General features: G+C 47.5%; 3 protein-coding genes across 6 annotated transcripts in view; 2 read left to right on the top strand and 1 right to left on the bottom strand.

The window, feature by feature from the left end:
- Positions 1–14,727, top strand: part of HDGFL3 (HDGF like 3) — a 96,481-nt gene extending 81,754 nt beyond the window's left edge. For both annotated transcript variants that reach the window (XM_032176257.2, XM_058427180.1), the window contains exon 6: positions 10,288–14,727. In XM_032176257.2, coding sequence (XP_032032148.1) covers positions 10,288–10,320 — 33 coding nt within the window. In that variant the 3' untranslated portion in view covers positions 10,321–14,727. The remainder of the gene's footprint in view (positions 1–10,287) is intronic.
- TM6SF1 (transmembrane 6 superfamily member 1) overlaps positions 1–18,521 on the bottom strand; it is a 29,746-nt gene extending 11,225 nt beyond the window's left edge. The window contains exons 1-7 of one of the 3 annotated variants that reach the window (XM_058427179.1): positions 18,200–18,521; positions 13,127–13,230; positions 10,087–10,184; positions 5,997–6,100; positions 3,661–3,743; positions 2,810–2,931; positions 909–1,013 (exon numbers count right to left, since the gene is read on the bottom strand). In XM_058427179.1, the coding sequence (XP_058283162.1) occupies positions 909–1,013; positions 2,810–2,931; positions 3,661–3,743; positions 5,997–6,100; positions 10,087–10,184; positions 13,127–13,230; positions 18,200–18,291 (708 nt within the window). In that variant the 5' untranslated portion in view covers positions 18,292–18,521. The remainder of the gene's footprint in view (positions 1–908; positions 1,014–2,809; positions 2,932–3,660; positions 3,744–5,996; positions 6,101–10,086; positions 10,185–13,126; positions 13,231–18,199) is intronic. The other 2 variants (XM_032176251.2, XM_032176256.2) reach the window with 2 other exon arrangements.
- A 608-nt stretch (positions 18,522–19,129) lies between these two features.
- Positions 19,130–26,654, top strand: part of BTBD1 (BTB domain containing 1) — an 89,983-nt gene continuing 82,458 nt past the window's right edge. The window contains exon 1 of the mRNA XM_032174367.2: positions 19,130–19,372. Within this exon, the coding sequence (XP_032030258.1) occupies positions 19,254–19,372 (119 nt within the window). The 5' untranslated portion in view covers positions 19,130–19,253. The remainder of the gene's footprint in view (positions 19,373–26,654) is intronic.

Raw genomic sequence — 26,654 nt, 5'->3', positions numbered from 1 at the left:
TCACTGAAGCTGAATATAATTAACAATATAATTCTGAACTTACCAAATTCATTTCTACTAAGAAGAAATCATCAAACTGGGGCATTGTGAAGGATCACTGATCAATAAAAATCCTAACAGTAATCATTTACTATGTATAAGAGCCTCTACCAAGTGTTTGATGTACATTATCTAATCTCCAAAACAATACTGTTAAGGTAGGTAGTGTTATTTTACAGAGAGGAAAACAGAGTCAAAGAGGTTAAGTAGTTTTTCCAAGGCCACACAGCTAGTAAGTGGCCAGGATTCTAACTCCAAAGCCTGTGAGGGTTTTTCCTAACCTCTGCAGTAAAATATTAATAAAGAGAAAATAGAAAACATGAAATGCCCACGTGCCCTTAATGTATTTCAGTCACATCAATACAAAGACTCCAGGCCTGAGATGAATTTACTCAACACTACTCTTATCAGTGAGACATTCCCATGACCCTACATACACATGAATTGTTGAACTAGTGCACCTTCCTCAACCCCATTGCCCCTACTCCCGAGAACACAGGGATGCTCTGTGCCACAGTTGTGTTGCCGTCCTAAGGTGCCATCCTTACCAAAGATATTTACATTTAAATCAGAAACATCAAAAGAATAAAAAAGAGAGATTCTGATGGCTGATTTTTTAGATGCCCTAAAACAGGGAGGAAGATGCTTCTGAGTAGAGCTTGATCTAAGGACGGGAGGAGGTGACAGCAGGAGGCTGGGGTCGGGAGCAGCAGGAAGCAGGTCCAGGGCTCCAGGCTTTGATGGGAGGAATGGTTTGTTAGTTCACTAAGAAGTCTGATGGAAAAACAAAAACATATTTCTAAGTTTTTTTCCATTTGGAAATATGAATAGTATCACAATGTTATGTTATTATGATCTGTTATGCTTACCAAGCCTCTGAACAGGCAAAATCCAGTTGCCAGGAGGAGACACATGACCAACATTAAATCAAATGGTCTTCTCAGCAGGTCTTTCGCTTGGGCTTCTTGAATAACCTAAAATAGAGTTCGTACCTAAAGAGCAGGCCCAAATTGCCAAAGAAGAATCTGAAATCTGAAACATTAAATGTCATGATGGTGGATAAGAGAATTTTGAAGATTCACAATTTATATCATAAATCACTGGCCATGGAACTTTAGGAAAATCATTTCCTTCCTCAAGTCTCAATTTCCTTATCTGTGAAATGAAGAATTTGGGCTAAATGATCTCTTGAAGGGCCCTTGTAGCTCTATGAGTCCACTTTTTTTCTTGAAATGACATTTTAATGATAAGAAATTCTAAAGGTAAACCATATACCTGCCACACCACTATTAAAAGTTGGTATACTTTTCCAGTAATACATGTAAATAGATATAGTTACATACACACACACACACAACATACATATATACACATATATCTACATTTTTCACAAAACTAGGAACAATTTTATATATAAAATTATTCCTGTATATAAACAATTCTGTATTTGTTCTTTTGCCCTTAACATCTGCCTATATTATAAACACTTCATGTTTAAAAATTTTCTAAAACTGAATACCATATGGAAAACACCACACTTTAGCCATTCTCCCACTGTTGGATATTTAGGCATTTTTCACTGTTATACTTAATGTAATGATGAACAACTTTGTAAATCTTTGGTGGTATCTGTGTGATGATTTCCTGAGGATAGGGCTCTAGGAGCAGAATTATTGGGTTCCAGAATTATTAAGGTTGATAACATTGCCAAATTGCTTTGCAGAGCAATTCTGAATTTATGTTTCTGTCAGCACTGTATGACAATGCCTGCTTGGCCCTGGCTGTCACTGTGTTTTCACATTAAAAATAATGATAAGCAATTCTGCTTGCCTCATGGCATACCTACTCTGTTGACACACTGACATGGAACCTTTAAAAGCAGTGGAGCCGGGACTAAGGGTGGACTGACTATTTGCTTTTTCTTTTTAATAGCCACCTCTTTCCTCAGACAGATGTAAGAGAGTACCAGCTGTCAGTGTGCCAGCCTGAGTTTACATAGCAGGTGTCTAAATGTTTACAAATGAAGTATTTGTCAATTAAAATGTATTTTAATGAATTATATTGAAAATCTTTTGTAAAATGAATAGTCGTATTCTGATTATCCCTAGTAATTCATATTTTCGTATATCAGTTTTGCTTAAAAGATCTTGCTAAATGATCTAATACCTAGAAAAGGAGGAGAAACAGAGAGAAACTAGCTTAGAAATGAAGGCCTTAACGGAGTATCTGCCAGGCCAGTGTTGTTTCACCTTGACTACCTTGGCTGTGAATGGAAGGGAGGTGTCTCAGATGTCCTGTAGCCAGTCTCCATGGACCTGGATCTCTGGAGTCAAGATTGTATGGCTGTGTAGACTACCTTGAGGAGCAGTATCCCTCCAGTGTCCTCTTGGGGTAGTAAATGCATAGGTGTCACAGAGGAACCCAGGTGCTCAAAGTCCAGGCCATTAACAATCCTAGATGAACCACACACTATGGACTTCACTTAACACACCAATGCAGAATCTGATGGTTAGAGCCAGTGTGACCACTGGCACAGGAAGCTCCCCAAAGTATGGCCTTGCCAACAGAAGCAGATGTATTCAGACAGAAACAGACCTTCTTGCCCACATTAACTAATATGTAAGCTAATGGTACATAATCAAAACAGTCACACTGTTTGGATGCCCCAACTGCTCCAGTCCACAGAGGCACAGTTCAATTCAGTGGCCAGTGGATGCGAAAGAACCCTATGAGTCTGAGAACAGGGTACATCAAAACTTAATAAAATCACCTTTGAGGGGTAATTATTATTTTCTGATGGCTGATTATAGATTCTGAAACCAGCCCAGACAGGAAGACAAGTATATGGTATGCTTAAGAAAAAAGCAGGGCAAATTCGTGTTCCATACTTCCCTATTTAAAAGAGAGAAAGAGAAAAAAGTTACCAAAAGTATATCTAACACAAGTAATATTTAGGATACCTCCCCATCTCAGGTCATCTAAAATTTTGCTATGGGCCAGACAATATTTTTAATGAGGCCAAATTAAAAAGGTCAATTTAAAATACTAGATTGTATTAACAGGCATGTCCTATCTATAGTAATCTGCTTGAGCCCAGGAGATCAAGGCTGCAGTGAACTATGGCTGTACCACTGCAACCCAGCCTGGGCAACAGAGTGAGATCCTGTCTCAAAAAATACATCTAGATAGATAATCTATGTATGTTTGTATATATCTATCTCCATATATATATATACATCCTGATTTCCTGCATACATTAATAATGTACTTGTAATTTCCAAGTACATTTTTGGAGTTCTCATAGTGTGTCAGGAGTTAACATATTTGCACACTAAATATAGCCATAAACACCATACTCGCTCCCTTGAGATCCTTCTAAAAAAACAGGAATCCCTGATAACTTGACTGCCAAATTGTTCAATGCACACGTCTGAAAATTGCTCAAAGCACTTCTTAAAAGGTATTTTTTTTAAAGGTGAGAAAAAGGAATTATTCTGCAAAACAGGTTTTTAGTAAGCTTGGAATCACTTGGTTCTATTATAACTAAAAGAGCTTCTCTATTTAAAAACAAGCCCCATTGTTTTAGAAAAGGAAAGTGAACTTTAAGATAAAGTTTCTTACCTACAATGTTTCCTGGCACAAAAACAACAACACTCATAATAATAGATCCAACCCAATATAGGCCAATGGTTCTATAAGTTTCCCTGTAACAACAACAACAAAAAAATCTTGACTTGGTACATTTGTCTTAGAATACTAAGCAAAAAATGATCCTCAATATTATTTTGTATTCAAACTAGTAAAGTACATGAATCAAAACATATTGAATAGAGAGGAATAAATCAAACACAAGGAGCCCTGGTTATGTAACTTCATTGCCATGTGATATACTATAGAACCTTCTTCGTGTCCTTTTAAATAGGAAATTATGCCTGCTATGTCTTCTGTTAAACTACAACATGATCATCCCTGCCACAGGACTCCTGCATTTCCCTATTGTGTGTGAAACTCAACAGCATGAAAGGAAAAAGAAAGTTGAAAGAAGAAAGGAAATTGGATCCATATTTTTAATCATTATAAGTGAGTTATACTTACAATGATAATGTTAAATGGACTTTTCCTGGGGTCACAGAATTTTGGCCAAAGCCCCAAAGGTGAAGACAAGTGACATGTACCCCATGTTACAAAGGAGCTGCTAGACATATACCCCTAATCTTCAATGCTGACAAAAAGTTCCTTCAGGCCAGGCATGGTGGCTCATGCCTGTAATCCCAGCACTTTTGAGAAGCTGAGGCGGGCGGATCACTTGAGGTCAGGAGTTTGAAACCAGCCTGGCCAACATGGTGAAACGCCATCTCTCCTAAAAGTACACAAAAAAAAAAAAAATTAGCTGGGCATGGTGGTATGCACCTGTAATTCCAGCTACTCAGGAGGCTGAGGCAGGAGAAATGGTTGAACCTGGGAGGCGGAGGTTGCAGCGAGCCAAGATCGCACCACCGCACTCCAGCCTGGGCGACAGAGTGAGACTTCGTCTCAAAATAAAAAAAAAAAAAAGTTCCTTCAATTGATAACCCCAGTAACCCAAACTCCACACTATGTAACAGGCTATGAGAAATTCAAAAGGAAATTCTCTGAAGGGAAACAAGGAGAATACTGTGTGCGTCCTGCCCCACCCCAGCCCTCAAGCCAAATGTAACCAGACCCCAAGAGGCCCATTCACAATGACTGGGATTGTAAACAGGAGGACAGATAAGAATGAGCTGGAGCCGGGCATGGTGGTTCACGCCTGTAATCCCAGCACTTTGGGAGGCTGAGGCGGGCAGATCACCAGAGGTCAGGAGTTTGAGACCAGCCTGGCCAACATGGTGAAAAAAATGTTTAGATTTATGTACTAAAAATACAAAATTTGTGGGTATAGTGGCACACGCCTGTAGTCCCAGCTGAGGCATGAGAATCCCTTGAGCCTGGGAGGCGGAGATTGCAGTGAGCCGAGATTGTGCCATTGCACTCCAGCCTGTCTCAAAAAAAAAAAAAAATGAATTAGCTGGAGCTGACCTTGAGTGCACGTTGGGAGTGAGGGAGACAGTTGGTTAAACTACATTTCAACCTTGTATGGGGCAAGAATGCATGACTTTCTGTAACCCAGAAGCAAGTGGAGGCCTGAGAAGACGGCTGGACTTGAAACATTTCAAATTGAAAAGATCCCTCTCCAAAGGGTGTACCTTCTGGGTTACAGGGGCCCCAGCAGAAAAAAAGCTGTGGGTGTGCCACCATGGGCAGAAATTCAGCCCAAGAGCACGTCGTTCACTTCAGGGATTAGTGCAATGCAGAAGCTCCTGTGGTTGGGGTCTCTAAAGAACTCACACATGTGCCTCCCAAGACCAAGCTAGCATATCATGATGGGGGTACCAATACGCAAAAAAACAGAACCTTTCACATAAGACTCTGCCCCTGTTCCTTTAATCCCTTGTACATACGCATCCACTGCCATGGGGCCAGCCGCAGAGTGAGATGAGAGGAGTGAACGGACAGGCCATGTAGCCAAGCCTTAGTGCGAGCCAAGCCACAGAGCTATGCCTGATGTGGGGAAGGACAGAAGCTTTGAACCAAAATGAGATTGCTGTTTGGAAATTTTGAAGTTTTGAAATGAAGTTTAAGATGTGCTTGGCTTTAATTGCTGAAAATAAAAATTATTCTTGTAAGACAACATAATCAGAAAGCTTAAAGGGTCTGCCCGAGCTGTCACCATGCTAGGGAGCAATTCAGAGGGACATTGTACCGCTGTCAAAAGGCAGTGGTACAAGGAGGATAAAGCCACGTCTGACGCACACCCATGGAACTTATATTCATGTCCAGTATACCTGCTTGTGTATTTGCCTCTATGCATAACGTTTCCTTACATACCCGCTTATCGGTTGCTAAGGTGGCAAAGGCACACACCAGGTGAACTGACTTACTCCCATGCTATGGCTGCCACCATCACCAGGTACATCAGATAATGAGCAGAGCCATCCCAGTAGCAGATCATGTGCCCATATGCAGTGTTCAGATACGGTTCACCCTAAAGAAAGCATTAAAAAGAAGTCCACTTTAAATAAGACCTGTAAATGCAGAACATCAGACCTGTACTGCAAGTAAAATAAAACAGCAGGACTAACTTATGTTCATCTGCTAAGATGAAACTATTTCTTCAAAATTGGTAGGAACGTGAAAATACAACTTTACACTGGAGCTGCCAAAACCAGGGTCTGGCCACAGAGGATGGAATTAGAGAATGCCTGGCCAATTGGCCCATGATGCATCAACATAGGTTTGTACTGTGATGCAAAGGCAGATGGCGTGATAGGCAATCCCGGCGGTATGGCAAACTCATGGAGACCAAGCCAAATCTTTGACAAAAGGTGCTTGGCAGTGACCAGAGAGGTGGCCAGGGACGACCCTGCTTTCCAGAGACAGTGGCTGGCCTTAATAATTCATGCTGATCCCTGGCCGGGCGCAGTGGCTCACGCTTGTAATCCCAGCACTTTGGGAGGCCGAGGCAGGCAGATCACAAGGTCAGGAGATCGAGACCACGGTGAAACCCCATCTCTACTAAAAATACAAAAAATTAGCCGGGCGTGGTGGCGGGCGCCTGTAGTCCTAGCTACTCGGAGAGGCTGAGGCAGGAGAATGGCGTGAACCCGGGAGGCGTAGCTTGCAGTGAGCCGAGATTGCGCCACTGCACTCCAGCCTGGGCGACAGAGCAAGACTCCGTCTCAAAAAAAAATAATAATAATGCATGCTGATCCCGTGGCTTGCTGGGCTGGGCATGGCACAGCACTCATTCCCCACATACCGACACATAGGCAGGCAGGCACCGAACTCAGAGCTTCACACCCAACCCCTCCTTCTACCTTCCCAACAACCCAGTGGGATGGACAGGATTGAGTCCATTTTACAGATGAGGAAACAGATGCTCTGAGAGATTACAAGACTTTCCTAAGGTCACGTAGCTAGTATACCTAGCAGAGACCAAGAAGAGCCATACTTCTCCTGGGCAAATGTTAATGTTATGAACACAAGATTATATGACAAACTACATTTCCCTTTTCTAGGTGGTTACATTTCCAGGTGGCTTCTAGAAAGTCACTGTCAATTTTCCGTGCATTTTTACTGTTGTTTTGGCCCCACCTTGTTTTCCTTTCCTCTTTCTCCCACGCTCATGCTGTCCTGGCTTGTTTCACGCTGTAAGATGCCTTAAATCCTTTCTACAACAAGGAAGAGTGCAGATCAACCAGCCCATCAATCAGCCAAGCAAGCAGGGCTTTCTCTTAAGTTTCATGCTCCCCTGGGGCAAGGACTGCTCTGTCATCTCTCCCACAGATCAAATCAAATTAAAATCAGAGGAGCAGGAAACAGAATCAAGGTTCTGCTTCTACACCCATGCCAGGCCCACGTCCCTTCTCTCGGACTTGCCCTGACTGAAGAATACATCTGATTTATGGTTTCAGACTTCCATTGCTAACACACCTGGCTCTCTGAGCCAGTGCTGGCCTATCCTGGTAGCTTGATGAGCATCTTTAACTGCATGGTGCACAGGCCACAGATCCTTTCAACTCGCCTGAACTCTTAATTCATCAGCTTCTCCCCTCAACCAGCCTTCCATCTTGCCTCTCTCTCTCTTGCTCTGTGTGTGTGTGTGTGTGTGTGTGTGTGTGTGTGTGTGTGTGTGTGTTGTGTGTGTGTGTGTGTGTGTGTGTGTGTGTGTGTGTGTGTGTGTGTGTAGAGACAGGGTCTCACTCTGTCACCCGGTCTAGAGTGCAGTGGTGATCATTGCTCACTGCAGTCTCAACTCCTGGCGTCAAGCGATCCTCCCACCTTTGTCTCCCAAAGCACTGAGATTATAGGCATAAGCCACCAGGCCAGCCATGGCCTGTCTATATTAATAGTGAAATCATTCAGCTTACCAAGGTCAAAACCACATGATCATTTTTTCATTCCTCATTTTCCTATGCAGTCTTTCAGCAAATCTATCAACTTTATTGCTACAATGTCACCCCGGCAATTCTCCCTCTTCTTCACAGTATTAGGTCTAGCCCTCAGTGTCCCTCACTGGACCACAACTACATTCCCAAATGGTCTCCCTACCTCTGTCCTCTCCTTCCAGCCCATGACACTCCTCCTGCCAGATAAAGATTCTCAAGGCCTGGCTCTTGGCATGTTGCTCCTCTACTCTAAAACTCCCCAAAACTTGTCGCAGCCTGCTGGACCAAGCCCCATCTCCTCTCTATCACAGCTGGGTCCCCAGAGCCTGGCCCTGCAGACGTTGCCACCACAGTTACACCCCAGTCCCCCTTCTGGTACCCCGTCTGCCCCAATGCTTACCACTCTTGCCAACTCAGCCTCCAGCCCTCTCATCAGCTGCCTCCTTCCTAGAACCTCCCTCCTCTGGGCTCCATGGCCCCCACTCTCCAGGTTTTCCTTCTGCCTCTTGGCCTGCCCCCCATGGTCCACTTCAGGGGCTTCTCTTCTTCTAGCCATGGTCTCTAAAGTCCCAAGCTCAGCCCTTTTCTCTCTCCACCTTCTCATAGGCAAGCCCCTCACCTTTCAGACCTTCAGGTACCAACCACACTCAGATGGCCTGTGACTCTCTCTGCCAGGACTGCTCCTCAGAGCTCAAGACCTGCAAAGCCCTGCCAGCATCTGAAACTCCACCTCCCCATAGAAACTCAGCCTCATCCCTGCAGATTGGTGCCCCAGGCGGAGGCACATGGTCTTTCACCTCTCCAAGCCTTTGCCCAAGCTGTCCCTTCTCTCCGGAATTCCCCCTACCTCCCTGGTCCATCTGGAAATGTCTATCTTCCACTGCCATGACCATTTTTAAAATGCTACAGCAGTGTCACCAACTCAATAAGCCTTCCCCGACTGCACCCAGACGTAATTCCTCCTCTGAGTACTTCTGTGCCTGGAGTGAGTCTCTGTCACTGTGCCTGGGACAATTCCATCTCCCCACCCTATCAGGCAGGGAGCTCCTGGGGGGCAGGGAGCAGGTCTTCTGACCACAGAGTCCCCTTCAACAAATGTCTGCAGAAATAAATTCCTCCTCTCGTCCCTCTCTGGTGTAAAAACAGCAGCATTCTTCCAAATTCCAAAGCAGGAATCAGGACATTGTCTTAGGCCTCATTCTTCGCATCATTCCCAATTTGTCCCCAAGTCTTACTCATTCCAGCCACTCTGATTCTCTAAATTTCATCCCTCTCTCTACTTCCCATGTGCTGCCTCTGCCCAGCCACATTTATGCCCCTGCTGGTCCCAAGGAAGCCTCCTGACTGGTGCCCCAGCTCATGGCATGGACCCTTCCCTGTAAGCCCATCCTTCCCAGAGCTGCCTGTATTCCTCACTGACTTAAAATCTTCCCTCACAGACAGGATAAAACCCAAACTCCCACAGTGTACATACAAAGCTCCCCATTATCTGAACATGGATGAAGAATCTGCTTTGAGCCCTGTTCCTCATTTCCTGTGTCACCTGGAATAAGTCACTTAACCTCTCTGGGGCTGGGTTCAGCCCACCATAAAATAAGAAAATAGGACTAGCTCTCTCAAGTACCAGTCAGCTATCCAAAGCTATGATTTGGGCAGCATGGTGGGGAGTGCCAGCCATCACAATCGAATGACTTCATCAAATACCTCTGTGTTGGGTACTTTACAAATTTAAGACTGACTTGGGGTTTCTGAGATAGTCGTGTATTAACAGACACACAAATACTAAATCCATTTAAGGTACCTTACTTATATTAAATACAAATAAAGGGGAAAAGCAGGTCATGTGTGGGGTCATGAGTGAGAGAAGCCGTGAGAGCTGAATGTTGGAGATAATTGCCTCCCGTGATCTAACCGTCCTTTCTGCTCCACTTTCCATGTGAATAAGTGACCTAAGGCTATTACAGGAAATGAAAGCCTGAGTATTGTACCTGTTCACATTAAATGAGAGGACTTCTGTCTGAGTAATGTGATCTGGGTTGTGGCCTTTTGGTTGAAACCTCATAATCACTAAGTGATCCCATACCTCTCTCAAGTAGTGTGTCATGAACCCATCAATGATTCCATCTTGCTCCAGTCCTATGATGAGGTTCACCACGCTGGTAAATCCAAAAACTGCATACACTAGAGCAAAGAAAGCAGCAGTTTAAAAAGCAATAGCTCAGGAGACAATTACTACAAGCTTGGCATCAGCTAATAATAATGGAATGTTTTTCATGTTTTCCAGAAGATGCTGTGGACAATTATCGAGATAGACTAACAGAATACCCCTTCTACACACCCAGCTGGACCTCCACCTGTGTTCGCAGCTCTCCCCATCCCTGCCTAAGTACTCTCATCAAGGGAACACTCATCACGGGAGTGGAGAATGATGGTCACTGCCGGCTCAGTCACAGAAGATTCCAGCAGGCCAACTCCACCCATCCTCCACTCCCCTACAAGTAGCTGCCCAGAGCCAAACCCACATCCCACCTGGGCAGTGTGAGCAAAGCCAGTAACTGAGTGGCCAAGGAAGCATAGAAGTGACCACTAAGTTTAAGACAATGACTCAGGCTGGGCACAGTGGCTCAAGCCTGTAATCCCAGCACTTTGGGAGGCTGAAGCAGGCAGATCACCTGAGGTCAGGAGTTCAAGACCAGCCTGGCCAACATATTGAAACCCCGTCTCTACTAAAAATACAAAAATTATCTGGGTGTGGTGGTGCACGCCTGTAATCCCAGCTACTCCGGAGGCTGAGAAGAGAATTGCTTGAACCCGGGAGGCGGAGGTTGCAGTGAGCCGAGATCGCGCCACTGCACTCCAGCCTGGGCAACAGAACAAGACTCTGTCTCAAAAAAAAAAAAGACCATGACTTGACGAAGTGATTCATCTCAATGATTCCCAAGCAGGCCACCTCACAGCGTGTCCAGTGTGGTTACCCTCTTCCACATGGCGTATCCTAGAGACAGACAGGTGGCTGATGTGCAAGTGACAATGGCTTTCAGAAAAAAGACTAGTGATGTTAAAAATGAATACAAGAGGGGGTAATTGAATATGACAGAAGGAAAGCTGTACCTGTCAGAGAATCTTACTAGAGTTGCGAGCATCTCCTAAATGGGCTTATAACTACTAGCAACAAATAACTAAGAAATAATACTTTTTAAACAGCAGGTGATCAAATTTAGTGCATGTTAGTTTGTCAAAGCTGCATTTTCAAGTTGTAACAAATTGGTGCCTTAGACTATGGGATGGGCATGGACAGTAGAAAAATCTGATGGTGAATATAAGAAAAGCTGTGAAAAAAGAAATGGAGAGGAGTGTGGGGATGGTTAATTCACAGAGAAGGGAAGCCGGCCTTGCCTGGAGTCAGTGGCCAGGAGTCCAGCATTCACATTCTCCCCAGAAGGAACAAAAGGCCACATGTGCCCTGTTTTGCAGATGTGCCTTCCCCATGCCTCCATGGGGGCCTTTGGCCCAGTTCTCACTGGCAGTGTCTCTTCCTGATGCTCATTTTTCAGAAGCCTCCCAGGTGATTAGCCATCATATGTCTCCAAGAAAGGAAGTGTTTGGCACATAATCTGCCAATGATTGCTGATGCCAACACAAGTGTCAGACACTGTGTTAGCAATGACAAGGACATGGTCTCTGCCTTCTAGTATGTGGGAGTCTGGCCTTGAGCCTCACCCTGAGGCTGCAGTGTGCTCAAAGTTGTAACAGACCAGGAAAGAGGGCTGAGGGTACAGGAGAGAGGATGCCCAGCCTTGAAGAGTCAGGAGAGACATCAGTACAGTTAATATAGGCTCCATGGAGTGGGGAGGAACAGGAGGGACAGACAGCAGCAGGAAACTCATCTGGAAAGGTGCGCAAGGGCCAGAGCACAGGCCAGTGGAGAGAGCCAGGAAAAGGGATGTGGGCCTTGAAATCAGATGGACCCAGCTCATCTACTGACTGGCTGTAAAACCTTAGGCAAATTACATCATTTCTATAAGCTTCAGAGTTTCTTATATGTGGATTGGGAGAAACTAGTTACTCACAATTCTTCTTTCCCACCCCACCTTTCCCAAGGCCCAGTGTAGGCAGAGAATGCTCCCTATGCTGTTGCTGTTGGACTTGGCCCTATGCCTCATCTCAGCCAGTGGAATATGGGTGGGAGTAAGATGGGGCAGCTCCAAGCCAAGGCCTTAAGAGCCACCACTTTCTTCTTACTAGCCCCACTGTGCCTCTGTATCTGCCATGAGAAGGGCATGCCTGGGAGCTGCTGGTCCAAGAACAAGGAGTCAGAAAACAGCCCTGAAATCAACCCACAGCCTGATGCAGAGTGGCCCCAACCCACAGACCTGTGAGCAAGAAAAATAAATGTTTGTTGCTGTAGGACTTGGGATGCATTTGATATGCAGCATTACTGAAGCAGAAACTACAGAACAAAATGCCCAGCAAGGTGCCTGGCACAGGAAGTGCTCAAAGGCCAGTAGCAGCTTGGCTGGGGCAGCATGCATGATGGAAGGGCACGGGCTTTAGGGGTCAACAGCCACACGACCTTTGCCACACTTCTTAGCATCTCCAAGCCAACTGCTTCACTTTCAAGTGGAGGGATGGTGAGGATTAGTTAAAAGCCTGCTGCTAAAGTGCTCAGGGCCATACAAGGTGCACTATAGGTGCTTGTCTCTATGGCAGGTTCCATTATTTTCCTCTTCATGCATATGTGCAGACCCAGACACCACACAGTTAAGTTCTGCACTAAGTCGGGGGGACTGCAAGTAGCAGGCTGAAGACAGGAAGCCCGGGAAGGAGCTGGCATGAGAGTCGAGGTCAGAGGTCAGAGGTCAAAGCATGCTGGGGTTGGCAGGGTGCCCTGCCTGGCCTGGCAGTAACCCTCCACCGGGATGCCACCTGGGGGAGGGTGGAGTCCACAGCCTGAGAGGCAATAGCCAGAGGTGAGGGCCAGATTGTCCTGAAACACCCCTGCACTTGGAGCCACTGTTACCAAAGGGCTCAGAGTATTCACAACTAAGGAGGAATATGTGACTGAGGCCGAAAGGATTGTGTTATTAATCAGATACAAAAGATTTCCCTTGGTGGAGACGTACCATAGAACAGCGGGTCCCGGGGTGGTTTTCTTTTGACGAGGACACGAGCCAGCAGTGCTACCAGGAACAGGATGAGGGCAGCAACCCCTACAATAGTCCAGGAACTGCAACGACCAGAACAGGGAGGTGGTCACTATCAAAATAAACACATTGGTGCCTGGAATTTCCTGACTATTGAATGCATTCGCTCCTAGTGCTGCATAATTCATCCATAATTCTGCCTCTGCCTGCAGCTCCCAGCACTGTAGAGTTAGTGAAGTTTATCTGCAGCTCTTTGGCCCATCTGGGCTGCAGCCCATGACTTTCAGGGACTGAAGCCATCAAGTCCTCCTCATTCTCCTCTTTTCCTGTCTCATGTGCACAGATGACATGTCTGGAGCTCCCTCTGCCTCACCCCACCCTGCTGCACAGATGGCCGCTACCCCACTGCCTCCACCTACACAGTCCTCTAACCCCTGCTCTCTAGCAGCTGACAGGCCTCACCACTGACTCTGCCACCTCCCTCAGGGCCAGTCAGAAACCCTCAGACTGAGCTCCAATGAATATATAGGCATTACAACTAAACATGCCTTCCAGGGGACAAGAAAGACCTTATGTTATGTGTACAATCAAATGGGCCAGAGAATGAGGCCAGGAAATCCATGGAGAAGGAGTCTGGACTAGACCTGAGGCCAGAATGAAGATAGCCCAACACCCCAGAACCTGGGCCAACAGACCAGCATCCAACCCCAAACCATAGAAACCAAGGAGAAGCTTAGTTGAGCACATCCCCTAGACGTTCTACAGGAAAGGGAATGGCACCAAGGACAGCAGGGGCCAAAGCCACTACTCAGTGGGGCAGCGATAGGGCAAGAGGCTTGGTAGAGTTATCAGTCAGGAAACCGGGATCCTGGTACCCATTCTGTTGCTAACTGTGTTACCCTAGGGAAGTCACATCATTGCATCTATCTGTTTATTAATTAATTCAAAAACATAGCAAGGAAAAAAATGTATTGTGCACCCCTATGTGGTAGCCATTGTTGCAGGCCCTAGGAGACTAGATAAATAAGAGAAGTCCCTGCCTACATGGAGGAACCTATCTCAATGGACTCTGAGCTCTACCCCCTAGGAGTTCTCCTGCAGTCCAACAGCAATACTCTCCCTCTCACACCTCCAGAACTGACAGGGCTTCCAATTCTAGACAAAATACTACCTGGCTCACTCCAATGGCCTGCTACACCAGGACCTCTTCAGCTTGGAGCAGCTACAAGCACCACTCCTCAGCTGAGACCCCTCCACACCACCACAGCCCAACATTGGGACCTTTGGATAACTACCACCATCCCGTAGGAGAGAGAAAGATAAGAATAGAAGGAGGCAGGGAAGGGGGGAACAAATAGATGATGAGTGGATGGATAGATGGATGGATGATGGGTGAATGGATGGATGGATGATGGATGAAAGGATGGATGGATGATGGATGGATAGATGATGGATGAATGGATAGATGATGGATGAATGGATGGATGGATGATGGATGAATGGGTGGATGATGGGTGAATAGATGGATGGATGATGGATGAATTGATGGATGATGGAGGATGATGGATAAATGGATGGATGGATGAATGGATAGATGATGAGTGGATGGATGGATTATGGGTGAATGTATGGAGGATGGATGGATGGATAAATGATAGATGGATCAGTTCTATGATAAGAATGAGGCTGAGCGCAGTGGCTCACACCTGTAATGCCAGCACTTTGGGAGGTCGAGGTGGGTGGATCACCCAAGGTGGGGAGTTGGAGACCAGCCTGGCCAACATGGTGAAACCCCGTCTCTACTAAAAATACAAAAAATTAGCCAGGCGAGGTGGCGGATGCCTGTAATCCCTGCTACTTGGGAGGCAAGGGCAGTAGAATTGCTTGAACCTGGGGGTTGGAGGCTGCAGTGAGCCGAGATTGTACCACTGTACTCCAGCTTGGATGACAAAGCAAGAGTCCCTCTCAAAAAATAATAGTAATAAATTAATTAAATTTAAAAAAAGAACGAGGGTGGCTGTTTCAATGTCCAAGTGAGAAACTGAAAAATAGGAGGTTTCTGGTGATTGCACTTCAGTGGTTGCTTCAGGCTCCTCCTGTGGGGATGAGCTGAAGAAGGAGGAATCCAATGTGGGTCAAGTGTATGATGCTGGGCTGAAGAATCCCATGAGGGAAGAGGTGGGTGTGCTGGGTCAGCTGACAGGCATTTTAATGGTGAACAGCCTGAGGCAGGTGGTGGTCGGGTGACAACTCCAGTCTTTACTCCTACCAAGGCCCTGCACTCACTGCCAGCAGGATCGCATGGCTGGTGCTCTTCTGGAGCAGGACAGAGCAGTGTAAACTGGTTCACAGCATCCTCTCATGCTCTTAGCTCCAGGAGAGGAGGGAAGAATGAAGGGAAACGAGGGCAGCAGATTGTCTCTGACTCTTGGCACTGTCCCCAGAGACCCTCCTACAACAGCCAAGTGCAGGACCTGCTCACCACAGGGAGAAAGAGGTCCTGCAGGGACTCGGGGACAGGTAAGGGCTGCGACTAACCCCAGGATGAGAAAGTTGCTAGTCTTGCGGGGTGGGAAGGGCTGCTGATGCCCTTCTATGAACAGACACCTACTGAGAGGGGACATGCATGGATGAGTGTGAGCAGTATGTCTCTCTCAGTGAGAGAAGGAGACAGAACACGCTCAGTCCTTTCATGACCTCTCAATCTAATTTTCTTTTTCTGGTTTTCAGAGTTGCATAAAAGGTTTGGTGGGAAGGAAACTCGATTCAACAAAGTCAAACATACCTGAGTGCCTACGATGCACACGGCGCTGGCCTGGGCAGGACAGTACAGAGGGGTGAGCTATAGCCGGGGCAGGTAAGTTCTTACCACAGGAAAGTAACTCTCGGGAGAAAGGTGCAAACAAGGGACTGAGGGGGCTCAAAGGAGAGAGAGGGAGGGTCTGCAGAAGGTAGAAGTGGCCATAAAGTCCAGGTGCGGCTTCAACAGTCTGCAATAGGAGGAAGGCAGCATCCCCGTCAGGGAGCAGCAGGAGTCCGGGCTAGAGGCTGGAGAGGAGGAGGAGTGGTCAAGGGGCAAAGGCAGGCTGGTGTGGCAGGAGCACTAGTGCGTGGGCTGGGACTGGGGGCTGAGGCCGAGAAACACGCAGGGGGGCTGGGCGGCGGGACTTGCACTGGAGCCTTTGTCATAGTCCAGGTCAGAAAGGGCCAGTGCCAGGGAGAACCGAAAGGAGGGAACACAACACTAGAGCCCCAGGACTTGTGGGGAAGCAGACGGTAGGAGGAAGGGAATGGAGAAAGAAGAGAGGAATCAAAGGCCACTGGGGTTTTAACCTGCAAGAAGACAGGAAGAATGGCTGACACTAATTATTCAAAACGCTGTAGTGCTTGCCAATGTGCTCCATCATGCACAGCAATACATAATTCAGTCTGTAGTCAGTAAATGCCATCACCATCTTCCCAGTGGCTGAGGCCAAAACCTAGGGCTCATCCTCAAATCCTCTGCTGCCATGCAACCCTCTTCAGTAAGCCCCATCTGCTCACCTTCCAAAATACCTACTACGCCCATCCAATTCCTTCCCCTGCACTGCTCCATTTCCCTGCCCGACAGGCTGCATTCCCAGATCTTCCCATAACTCAAGTTACCACCTCCTAGAAGCCTTCCCTAGCCACCAGCCCCCTCCCCAGTCACCCTATTTTATTATCTTCATAGTATGTCACTATCTATGTATTAATGTTTGTTGATGTCTGTCTCATTACCTGCCTCCACAGCCTCTTCTGGCTTGTTCATAGCTATGTCACCAACACTTGGAACAGTGCCAAACACACAGTAGGCACTCAACATATCTTCACTGAACTGCCCATAATGCCATTTTGTGGAGCACAGGGTCCCCCATGCACTATATTGACAGGCATGTAATATTCGGTGGCCCAGAGCAGCTCCCTCCAGGGGCTGCCTCCAGAGACTGGGTCAGACCAAGGGCAGACACTGCTGGTGCCTGGTGAGCACTCAGTGTGGGTGCTGCCTGGATCAGGCGCCTGGCAGCTGGAGAGGAGGAAGTTACCACCCTATGTACAGACACTCCACGGCCTGACCAGCTGAAGGGGGTTTGCAGCCTACAGACTGATGCAATTTCCTTAGCACCAACAGCTGAGAAACATAGCAGGTTACTTCCTCCTCCCTCCAGACAGCAACCAACATCAGCAGGCACAGAGGCTGGCACCTGTCCCAACACCCAGCGACCCGCAGGCCTTCAGCTGCCCGCTGCAGGTTAGTCAGTCATCCCTGCAGTAGAGTGGGAGACAGGGCTTCGAACCCAAGCCCTGTCCCCCTCCATCAGCCCCACCCATTTCCTTCACATTGAAGTGTTCTGACTCTGCTGCCTGTCCCCATCCTACCCCAGCGCAGGCACTGGGAAGCACTTCTCCATTCACAAGGCCCCTTCATAAACAGGTCTCCAGGGAACCTTACAATAGGATGCACACAAAGTCCACTTGACCGGAAAACCGAGGCCAGACCACACCGTCAGTGCCAAAGCCAGGCCTAGAACCCACGTCTCTGCCTGTTGGTTCCGGGCTATTTCTGCTAGTCATTCACAACAGTTTCTAAAATTAATAAGAAATGATAAGTATGCGAAAGTCCATACATGGAAACGTTCCCGTGAGATGCAAAAAGAACAAGGCACAAACGAGCTGACACGGCCAGGTTCGTAGTGTCCGTGTTTGTTCCGCTCCCCACCGGCCCCTGGGCCCCCTCCAGGGCAGGGGCATGGCCGTATTGACCCCTGTGACCCCGGGCACCTGGCCTGGTGCTGGCACTAACATCCCGAAATGCGCCAGCCTGGGCACCTCAGGGCCCGGCTCCAGGACCCGGCCCGTGCGACCCCTGGGGCGCCCTTCTTGTCTGGCCAGGCGCGGGGAGCCCCTGCAGCCGCGAACCTCTGTCCCGCGGCGGACAGTCCCAGCCCCCTCGGAAAAGTTGCGAGGCTCCCGTCGCGCCGAGCCAACTCCCGCCGCCCCTCGGCGCGACCCCCGCCGCGCCGGCTCACTCACTCATGCTGGGCCGCCAGGTGGTTGAAGACATAGGTGACCGGGATGGCCGAGAGGGACAGCACGAAGACCCCGGTGGCCGCAGAGGCACTCATTGCAACCGCCGCGCCGCTCGCCCTTCACCGCATCCCGCTGGGCGCCCCGCCCCAGCTTCCGGCGGCGCCCGCGCCCCCTTGGCGCTTGCCCTTCGAGGCGCCCCAGCCGCGCCCCCCGCGTGGCGCCCTCAGCGGCGTCCCCTCAGCGGTGTCTCCTCCGCCCGCCCTCCCAGCCCTCAGCCGTCCCCCGCGCCCGGCCCCGTCGCCCCAAGTGCGCAGGGCCGCGGTGCAGTCCCGGGAGGCGTCCTTGCAGTGCTCCTGCCAGGGGCGCCACGGCTCAGCGGCGAGCGCCCGGCGGCGCCGAGGGGCGGCGACACCCCCGCGCGGGGACAGGTGCCCCTGGCGGCCCGCGCTCCGAGGGAGGGCCCGGGGCACGGCCGGGAACCGGTCATCGACGAGCTGGAGAGGCGCGGGGCTGAGCTGCTGTCCGGGAAAGGTGGAACCAGGTCCGAGTATGTCAGAGCAGGAAGGGCCCGCGGGATCGTCTATGGGGGAGCCCACGGCCCAGAAGTGGGAAAGGACAAAATGCCCCTGAAACCTCGGAACCTCTCCGCTCCAGCAGCCGCCCGTGGGCAGCAGGCACAGCCCCTGCACGGAGCCAGGAATCCAGTTTTTAAACCCTGGCTCTCCACTCACCAGCTGTTGACTTTGGTCAAATTACCTAACCTCTCTGTCTTTTCCCTTATCTGGGAAATGGGGATAACCCACTTCATAGTGTGACTGTGGGGTTCACTGAGTTCATACCTACGAAGGGCGTTATCCTGCGCTGTTCATTACACCATCTCCTGCAATTCTTTTTTTTTTTTTTTATTGAAATGGACATAAATGCTGAGACTTTCTAAGAGACTAGAGCGCCATTCATTGCTATTCCAGGAAGCATTCCTGGAGGCCAGGTTGCCACCAACCAGCCTGCCCTGGGCCCTACAGGGTACAAAGACTGGAAGATAAGCCTCTCCCTCTGAATGATAGATGCCTACGAGTATGGAAAACATTGTGTGTCAAGTGTTGTGCTGACTACTCGAGCTGGCTATCCGAAGGGCAGTGAGTTCCAGGAGGAGAACAGCTCAAGCAACCGAGAGAGGTACCGGCATGTACTTACTATCTTTACAACTTCCAGGGAATTTAAGAGACTATTTATGTGTTTTTGCTGTTGCCATTTGAGGGGTTTATTTTTATTTTTATTTATTTTTTTATTTTTTTGAGACGGAGTCTCTCTCTGTCGCCCAGGCTGGAGTGCAATGGCGCAATCTCGGCTCACTGCAAGCTCCACCTCCCGGGTTCACGCCATTCTGCCTCAGCCTCCAGAGTAGCTGGGACTACAGGCGCCCGCCACTGCGCCCGACTAATTTTTTGTATTTTTAGTAGAGACGGTGTTACACCGTGGTCTCGATCTCCTGACCTCGTGATCCGCCCGCCTCGGCCTCCCAAAGTGCTGGGATTACAGGCGTGAGCCACGATGCCCAGCCTATTTTTATTTAAATTTTTTTTAAGACAGGGTCTCACTCTGCAAACCAGGCTAGAGGCAGTGGAGAGATCAGGGCTCACTGCAGTCCCCACTTTCCCAGGCCAAGCCATCCTCCCAGCTTAGCCTACTTAGCTGCTGGGACTACAGTCTCGCGCCACTTCTTCTTTGTAGAGGCAGGGTCTCACTGTGTTGCCCAGGCTGGTCTCAAACTCCTGGGCTCAAGTGATCCTCCCTCCTCAGCCTCCCAAAGTGCTGGGATTACAGGTGTGAGCCACTGCACCTAGCCTCTAAAAGACCATTCGGCTCATTTTAGACATGAGGAAAATGAGCTACAAGGAGGCTATGACCTGCTCCAGGGACACTCCACTTTTCAAAAGCCAGTTCTCCTAATCCCTCATCCTACTTCTTCTTGAAGGCTTCTCCAACTCTAAGTGCATAACGATAAAGCCTTGGCCCACACTGTGACATATCCAAAGTTTCTCCAAGAGGTGTCCTCACCTGTTACCTGCACACACCCTCTTCCACCCCTAACCTTCACCACTCTCCTTAAACTCCTACTTCCTCTGACAAGAGACACCTCCTCCTAGACCTCTGATCTCCCAGCCAGGCTCCCAAGCCAGCCCATCCCTTCCATCAACACCCAACCTTGTTGCATCAATCTCAGAGCTGCTCCCTCAGAGCCCACAAGGGACCCAAGTGACATGGCAAAGTTTCAAGGTATTGTGATATACATATTGGGAATTACGTGATTTTTTTGTTGACAACAGTTTCTCTCTTAATGTTGAAAATATGAATGGTCAGAATGCTTGTAGTTGGGAAGAGTTTTTCACAGGAACCTTCCCTGGCTTTTGGGATAAGTGAACCCCTCTGGCTACCCTGGATCCTTCCCCTTAACCTAGACACATGCTCAACTATCTTCCAATTTAGAAATCTGCTCCCTGAACCTGAGTGTCCTGGGTTTTTTTTGTTTTTTGTTTGTTTGTTTGTTTGTTTTTAAGACAAAGTCTCGATCTTTCACCCAGGCTGGAGTGAAGTGGCATGATCTCAGCTCACTGCAACCTCTCCCTGCCCCCCGCCGGGTTCAAGCAATTCTGCCTCAGCCTCCCAAGGAACTGGGATTACAGGTGCCCGCCACCATACCCGGCTAATTTTTGTATTTTTAGTATAGATGGGGTTTCATCATGTTGGCCGGGCTGGTCTCAAACTCCTGAACTCAGGTGATCCACTCACCTCCGTCTCCCAAAGTGCTGGGATTACAGGTGTGAACCACCACACCCAGCCCTAAGTGTCCTCTTTTGCCTACTATCTTCTGTCGTTTCTTTCTCAGACACAGTTGGTTTTAATGGCCACATCTATGATGCTAGATCCCAAATAACAAGCCCTGACCTGTTATTCCCTTAGCATGGCTGCCTGGGCATCCCGGCGGCACCTCACAATGTCAAAACTGAATTCCTCATTTCCTCAAGACACACTCCTGCTTTATTTTATCTGGTGGCACCATGATTCGCCCACTCACCCAAGCCAGAAGCCTGGGAGCCATCAGTTCCCACCTTTCCGGAATTCCTTTTGTTACACAATTCTCCCAATGTGACTTTCCAAATATCATTCAAGTCTGTTTGCTCCTCCCCATCCACACCTCCTCTTAGTTTTGGTCTACACTGCCTCTCATCTAAACATGTCCTAGTCTCCTCCCTCTGATTCCTGCCTCTGACCTCAGTTGACTCAGCTGCTGTAGAAGGCCTTACCTGACCGCCCTCCTGCACTTTCGCCTATCAAGCGCCCTGCTTTATTTGATTCAGAGTACTTTTACTATCTAAAATTATCTGGCTTACACCTTTGTTTACTGGTCTGGATCTCTCCTCCATGATAATGGAAGCTCCTTGAGGTTGAGAACCTTCTCTGGCTCGTTCATTGTTCCATTCCCATCATCTAGATTAATGCCCAGTACATAAGAGGTGCTCGAGAAATATTTGTAGGGCAGGCGCAGTGCTTCAGCCTGTAATCTCAGCACTTTGGGAGGCCAAGGCAGACAGATCACTTGAGGTCAGGAGTTTGAGACCAGCCTAGGCAACATGGTGAAACTCTATCTCTACTAGAAATACAAAAATTAGTCGGGCATGGTGACGTGTGCCTGTAGTCCCAGCTACTCAGAAGGCTGAGGCACAAGAATCACTTGAACCCAGGAGGCGGAGGTTGCAGTGAGCAGAGATCATGCCACTGCATTCCAGCGTGGGTGACAGAGCAAGACTCTGTCTCAAAAAAAAAAAAAAAAAAGAAATATTTGTTCAGTGAATGAATGCTCTAGATCATTATTGCTCAACAGAAATATACTGTGAGCCCAAATGTGAGCCACATGTATTATTTTATTTTTATTTATTAGTTTTTTTTCAAGACCTAATGTCACTCTGCTGCCCAGGCTAGAGTGCAGTGGTGCGATCTCGGCTCACTGCAGCCTCCACCTCCCTGGTGCAAGCAATTCTCGTGCCTCAGCCTCCCAAGTAGCTGGGATTACAGGTGTGCGCCACCACACCCAGCTAATTTTTTGTGTTTTTAGTAGAGATGGGGCTTCTCCATGTTGCCCAGGCTGGTCTTGAACTCTCGACCTCAAGTGATCTGCCCAACTCGGCCTCCCAAAGTGCTGGGATTACAGGCGTGAGCCACTGCACCCAGCCACATATATAATTTTAAATATTCCTGTAGCCACATCAAAAAGTTTTAAAGAAACAGTAAAATTAATTTATAATATATTTTATTTAGCCCAATATATCCAAAAGATTATCATTTCAACAAGTCATCAACATGAAATATATTAATGAGATACTTTATAATCTTTTTTCATTCTGAGTCTTCAAAATCCCATGTGTATTTGACATAGCACATCTCAACTCAGACTAGTCTTATTTCAAGTGCCCAACAGCCACATGTGGCTAGTGGCTTCTGTACTGGACGTGGCAGCTCTAGACTTACCCCTCCTGTCGTACTGACTTGGCTTCAGTTGTGCTCTCTACTGTTGTAAAATTAGATGTGATAATTACATCACTAATCAATTCATTTTATCAACAAACATCCTCAGAGAGTCTGCCGTGTTTCCGTCATTATTCTAAGAAGTGAGCATACAAAGATGAATTACAAATTGCCCAAGAGGACCACAGACTAGTATGAGAAAGACATGTAAACAATTACCATATAATGCAATAAAAAATATATAAGCCAATTGCTATAGGAAACAGCAAATTTGGTCTGGAGGATCCAAGAAAAGCTTCAGAAGGAAGTGAGGCTTTAGACTAGCCTTGAAGAACAAGTAGAAGCTGGCCAAACAGACACGGAAGAGGTTGGGCTTTCCAGGCAACAGAGCCAAAACATGTTAAAGGCAGAAAGAAATGTGTGAGAGAGCTTGCCACTTTATGAAGTGCAAGTAGTTTGTACTGGTTGGAAATACTGGAATGTCGTGTGTGAGGGGGGCTGGCAGGAGGTGAAGATGGAGAGGGATCAGGGGCTCAATCTCAGAAAAGATTATAAATCTTAAATTATTCGTATATGAGGCTGGGCGTGGTAGCCAGCACTTTGGGAGGCTGAGGGGGAAGGATCACTTGAGGCCAGGAGTTGGAGACCAGCCTGGGCAATATAATGAGACCCCATCTCTACCTCCCTGCCAAAAAATTAGCCAGATGTGGTGGCACACACCTATAGTCCCAGCTACTCTAGAGGCTGAGGTGGGAGGATTACTTGAGCCCAGGAGGTCAAGGCTGCAGTGAACCATGATTGTGCTACTGCATTCCAGCTTGGGCAACAGAATGAGACCCCATCTCTGAAAAATAAAAAATAAACCGTGTAAGTGGGAGGAGGGATGGACTTGATCAGAGTAGCATCTTTAAAGCTCTGTCTGGTAGCTGGCATGGACCATGGTTTACAAGGAAGAGGGATAGGAGGCAGAAAGAACAATTAGGAGGCTCCTACAATTGTCCTGGCAAGAGAGGATGGGCCCTGAACCAAGGCAATGGCAGTGAGAGGGAAGAGGAGAAGAGGAGGACACAGGTGTGAAAGATCTGGATAGGAATTGGAGACAGCTGGGAGGAGGGCACTACAGGTGATTTTGGTTGTGGACATGTGGGGTTTTCAGTACCCAGGGGCTCCCAGGAAGAGCTGTCAACTGTTTGGATACTCATCTGTGGCACCAAGAGAGGCACAAGCTACAGAGAGTTTGGGGGTCATTAGCAAGAGGTGGGGCTTAAAACAAAGGAAATGAATCAATGTCCCAGGAAGAGGAGAGAGCCAAAGAGAATGGTGAACAGAAGCCACTTCAGAGGGGTCGGTGAGCTCTGCCACCAGCAGAATAGCCATGGGCATCTGAACTCAATAACAGAAACATCCAACAGCCCAACACTGAGAGCTGCTCCCTTAGAGCCCACAAGGGACCCAAGCGACATGGCAGTGTTTGAGGTATTGTGATGTACGTATTGGAGATTACATGATTTTTGTTGACAAGTTTCTCTTAACGCTGAAAATATGAGTGGTCGGAAGGCTTGTAGTTGGGAAGAAGTTTTCACAGGAAACTTCCCTGGGTTTTGGGGTAAGTCATAAACCTAAAAAATATAATCTGATTTTGTGACAATATAGTATTCTGTAGATTAAACAGTAATTCCATCAATTCTATCTCCTGTAATCCTCACAACAGCTGTCTGAAGAACATAGAGCCATTTATGGATGAAGAAACTGGGGCTGAAAGAAGTTAGATGACTTGCCAAATTCACATGTCTAAGAAGACACAGGGCAAACTTGAATTCACATCTTCTGACTTAAAGTAGCTAGACTCATGATATCACAGCTGACCCCCAGCAAAGCTCCATGCCCAGCACCTTAGACAATGGTGTTTGGACACGCTTTGATTTAATCATTTGACTCATTGCCCAGGAGATTAAGGTCTGAAGTTCTGCTCGGTGTAAGTCAATTTCAAAATCATTGTTTGAAAAAGGCTTGTATATAGCTTTTTAAAAAGGCATTCAGGCCGGGTGTGGTGGCTCACGCCTGTAATCCCAGCACTTTGGGAGGCCCAGGTGGGCAGATCATTTGAGGTCAGGAGTTCAAGACCAGCCTGGCCAACATGGTGAAATCCCATCTCTACTAAAAATACAAATATTAGCTGGGCATGGTGGCACACACCTGTAATCCCAGCTACTTGGGAGGCTGAGGCATGAGAATTGCTTGAACCCTGGAAGCAGAGGTTGCAGTGAGCCAAGATCGTACCCACTGCACTCCAAACTGGGCGACAGCAAGAAAGACTCCATCTCAAAAGAAAAAAAAAAAAAAATCATTCAAACAATAAAGATGTTTTTTGATTTTTGTTTTCTGCTTTTAAGGAGCATCGATCTTGCAAGCCATGAAGGCTAATATTGCAGCTGTGACAAAGCATCGAATTTGACTCCAAGCTTCCTGGAAGCAAAAATAGAAACATAGAGGCTGTACAATGCCGATTACCTGAGAAACACACAGTGTTTTGTAATGCAGATTCAAAATCACTGACTTAACTGACTAATCAGGAATTAAATGCAAAGCCCCCACCTTACCATGCCTGTTTCTGCCACAGAGGGGAAGCGAAAGCAGAACTTTGAGGAGCTTGGTCACATTGGAAGCAGGAACAATGGAAGAGTGGGGCTGGGCAGATTAATGATCTTCAGGAAAAGTTAAGTGGAAGTCAGCTTTCACGCTTTAGCCCCCAGCTCCTGAACATTCATTCTCTTCCCCTCATCACATGCTTCCATTCTCCTTTTTCAAAAAATCTTTTTGATAAAAGTTGTATTTGTGTACTTATGAAAGGCTACCCACTCTAGATGAATGTGCAAGAGGCAATTAAACAGATTGATCTATGGGGTGTATAGGACAGAACAAATGATCTGAGAGAGACCAGGGCAAGGATGATGTGCTTAGTGTGTAGGTCACTAGAATCCTCTCTGAAGAAGAAACCAGGGAGGGCCCAGCCCACCTGAAAACAAACTCTGGAAGAATCTCTCGGTGCATGGATCTCCCTAAGTCTTTCCAGCAACCCCAAGTGCTGTGACTAGGGCTGCAATTATTAACATGGGTTTGAAGGGGGGTGGGGGTAAAGGTGGCTGTGTGTCCAACCCCTAACATGGTGCCAGGCATACAGCAGATGCACAATTAATGTTAAATGAAGAGGAGAAAGGAGAGATGAAGAAAGAAAACGGGGAAAGGATGGAAGGAAATCGAGAGGGAAGGAAGGAGTTCTAAAGAAAAAGTAATATGAAAATAAAATGATGGGAGAGGTAAAGTTAGCATGTCAAATGTTTTTCAAAGGTCTTGTGCAGTTGCCAGAGGAGGTCTGCAATTTTGTCCTGGGTTTCCTAGCAACCAAAGCAAGGAGGGAAACATAATCAGTTATAACATTCACAGTGTCCATAAGATAAAAACAGATCCGTTGCTCAGAAAAACTCTTCCCTGGCTCCTCTTAAAGGGAACACCATGTCATATAGTTTATCCTCAGCAACATTTCTGCAATAAATATAGAATCAAATTCTGAACAATTGTCTCCCAGAACATCCTCAAGGCAGGTGATTGGCATATTGTCAAGTGCCACTCAGGACACTCAAGTGGTCAAAACAATTACATACAGAAAAGCAACTTTCTGAAATTCTGGCTTGTTTTCAGTGATACATTTTACAATATCTGGGAACAAGGATGAAAATGCCTTCCTGGCACCCACACCATCACTTCTAGTCCAAGCCCAGGACAAACATCACCAAATGATCACTGAACTTTTTCCTGTTGAGACTGGACATTGCCTCATAATCCTTTCCAACCGTACTCATTATAGGGTTCTTCTCCCATGCCAACTTGAATCTATCTGCCAGCTCTGATCAAAGGGAATTGGTGAATATCCTTC

This window comes from Hylobates moloch, unplaced genomic scaffold (assembly GCF_009828535.3).
Source record: "Hylobates moloch isolate HMO894 unplaced genomic scaffold, HMol_V3 SCAFFOLD_14, whole genome shotgun sequence".
NCBI lineage: Eukaryota > Metazoa > Chordata > Mammalia > Primates > Hylobatidae > Hylobates > Hylobates moloch.
This window is presented reverse-complemented; position numbering and strand designations above follow the sequence as displayed.